At 36.2% G+C, this 2,738-nt stretch overlaps 1 protein-coding gene across 1 annotated transcript; it reads right to left on the bottom strand.

Moving 5' to 3' along the window:
- Positions 1-560: 560 nt before the first annotated feature.
- Positions 561-2,083, bottom strand: LOC149179947 (calcium-dependent protein kinase 12-like). Its single transcript, XM_089413705.1, has 3 exons — positions 1,507-2,083; positions 901-1,209; positions 561-667 (listed from the first exon to the last, which is right to left on the bottom strand). The coding sequence occupies exons 1-3, from the start codon at positions 2,081-2,083 to the stop codon at positions 561-563; spliced, it is 993 nt and encodes a 330-aa protein (XP_089269831.1).
- Between the last annotated feature and the right edge of the window lie 655 nt (positions 2,084-2,738).

Below are 2,738 nucleotides of genomic sequence, written 5' to 3'. Positions count from 1 at the left end.
TATTCATAATTTTCGGTCAGCATCCCACCATATTTATTATAAAATATTATTAAATATAAAATTTATAAAAAACACAATTTAATTAATTTTCTTAATATTACTTTAATCTACTGGAATTTTCTTTTATTTAGAAATAAAATAAGAAACAGGATACCTATTAATTTGGAACATTTCCCACTAACGAAAACTCCACATACTCGCAGAAGAAGAAGAAACCATGTATATATCTTACAAAAGTTGATAACCATGCATATAGCGTACATGTATCAAATTGCAAATGTTACATATGTATATATCAACATAGATTAACAAAATTCCAAATAATACATGAAAACATATTGCAAATGTTACATATGTTTATATCAACATCGATTAACAAAATTCCAAATAATACATGAAATTTACTGAGATTAAAACAAATGAACACATTTATATAACGATAGTTCGAATATCTATTTTCGTAATCCTTCAACCTGGAAACCAGAGCACCCTCAACGGGAGGTGGTGTATGTTATATGATACAAACATTCATCATTGCATTCTTATCATAGGATATCTATTCAATCTTCTTGGCCAGCATCGCCCCCCGAGGTTGAAGCGATCTCAGTATTAACCTTGGAGCTTGAACCAACGTCCATCTCTGCATTGCCCAAAATCCAGCGATGACCTGCATCATCACGTTGAATCACGAAATTATTGCTCTACCCCTTAAATCCAATCGCACAAAGACCTTAGAAATTCATGATACTTATTTTGCAAAACTCAAAGCAAATCATAACCCATTTACACATCACGTTGAATCACGAAATCTTTGCTCTATCCGTTAAATCCAATTGCATAAAGAACTTAGAAATTTCATGTCATAACATCAAAAACCAAAGAAAATCATAACCCACTCACACAAAATTTCATCGCAAGAAAGTCGTTGTTCGACATCCTTCTCCAACATTCCAAGGACAACTTCTTTTGCAGAATCGGATATGGAACTCCATACATCGCTACAGACATCTACCTCTGTCTTTTGTATTTGCTCATACATTGAGATGGCATCCTGACTCTCAGCGTCAAACGGTGTCCTGCCACAGAGGAGAGCATACAATACCACTCCCGCGCTCCATATATCGACCTCGTACGAATACCCATCTCCGATCAGCATCTCTGGTGCAGAATATCCCAATGTTCCCACGGTTTGTCTGGCTAAAACTCTAGCTGTATAATATAGTTCAAATCAAAGATTACTTCCTGACTATGACTACCTTTATATAAATTTAATTGAGGTACTATACCACTTTTATATAAATTTAGTTGAGAGAGTTTTAAATTTAGTTGGTTGACTGGATTAATGAGCAGCTGATCAGAGCTTGAACTTTATGGAAGGTGCATTGGATGTCCTTACTAGGTTACGATTCATAAGCAATGCCAACAGCTATAAAAGAAAGATACCAACAATGAAAAGAAAATGATATAGTTTACAAATTAATGTTGAAGAATAATTTTCCAACTTACTACGAAGCTGAACCGATCGATCGAAGTTCCCGAGTTTGACAACCCACGATGACTCGGAGTTTGCATTGTGTGACATAAAGATGCTAGATGGCTTTATGTCTCTGTGAATAATTCCCTGCGAATGGCAGTACCGGAGAGCTTCCACAATGCATTTCATTATCCTAGCAGCTTCTCTCTCTGAAAGAATACCATTTCTTTCGAGGAAGCGCTGCAGATCTCCTCCTTCACAGATCTCGGAAATCATATATACATTCTTTGACCATCTGTATTCACCCAGCAACTGCGCCCAGTAGCAGGCCCTGACCTCCAAGATCCCTGGGTGTTTTCCAGATAAGTGGTTTTGGAGTAAAAGCATCTCGTTGTATGCATAACTGGTGATGGGCATCTTTTTACAGGCGAGTTGTTCACCGGTTGACCTTCGGATGCACTTGTGCACCACTCCCAACTGTCCTTGACCGATCACCTCCCCAATTTCATAATTCTTCTCCACAACAAGTATGGAAGCGTCAGTTTCCTCTGAATCCTCTTCATTACGTGCTCTGCAAAAACGGCACAGGAATTGTATCGCACGCAGCATGGTCTCAACTTTGAAATTACCGAGAATTTACAAAGATAACACCACGAGTTCTTGAAAAGATAATCAACGGAAGCGCGGATGATATGTAAAGTCTGAATCTAAAATTGCAGGACGGTTATTTCACTGATGGATCTCTTCCTCAAGGAAATGTTATTTGCGGATGATAACCCTAAGCGCACTATATATCTGTGCCCACCATTCCAACGAGCTCCTGCATCGAGCAGTGCACATTTATGCGCGTTATTGTGCACTTGGGCGTGAAGTGGAAGAAGCGAAAATAATTTAGTTTGATAGTCATGTGGGCATACAGTATTTTGTCAATTTCTATTATTTGATGAACTTTTAGATGTAGAAGCTAATTGCGTTAGCAATAAATGTTTCATTTAGAATGTTCTTGAGATACTTTATACAGAATTACCACATTTTGTGTAGAATGTTTTGTTTTATATGAATATGTGTTAAGATATTTGTTTTATATGAATCTGTGTTAAGATGATTATAAGGTTTTGTTTTATATGATTTTTTTGTGTTATTTCTGATTATATTTCTAGTACTTAATATTTTTATTTTTGTCTAATATTTATGATGAGAACACTAACAATACCCTGTAGCAAAAAATGTCCTTTATTCAGGGTTTGCCTTAAGCCAAAATAAA

Source organism: Pinus tabuliformis, chromosome 3_2 (genome assembly GCF_031772625.1).
Source record: "Pinus tabuliformis cultivar Carrire ecotype Pingquan chromosome 3_2, CPIR1, whole genome shotgun sequence".
Classification (NCBI taxonomy): Eukaryota; Viridiplantae; Streptophyta; class Pinopsida; order Pinales; family Pinaceae; genus Pinus; species Pinus tabuliformis.
The sequence above is the reverse complement of the archived record's forward strand: the minus strand, read 5'-3'. Positions and strand labels throughout refer to the sequence as shown.

What these genes read in the sequence shown, in the direction of transcription:
- LOC149179947 (XM_089413705.1), bottom strand. Translation starts at nt 2,083, where the DNA reads ATGCTGCGTGCGATACAATTCCTGTGCCGTTTTTGCAGAGCACGTAAT. An exon ending in TCGATCGGTTCAGCTTCGTA is followed by an intron (nt 1,210 to 1,506) that starts GTAAGTTGGAAA and finishes TATATTATACAG; the next exon opens with CTAGAGTTTTAGCCAGACAA. An exon ending in TTCTTGCGATGAAATTTTGT is followed by an intron (nt 668 to 900) that starts GTGAGTGGGTTA and finishes GTGATGATGCAG; the next exon opens with GTCATCGCTGGATTTTGGGC.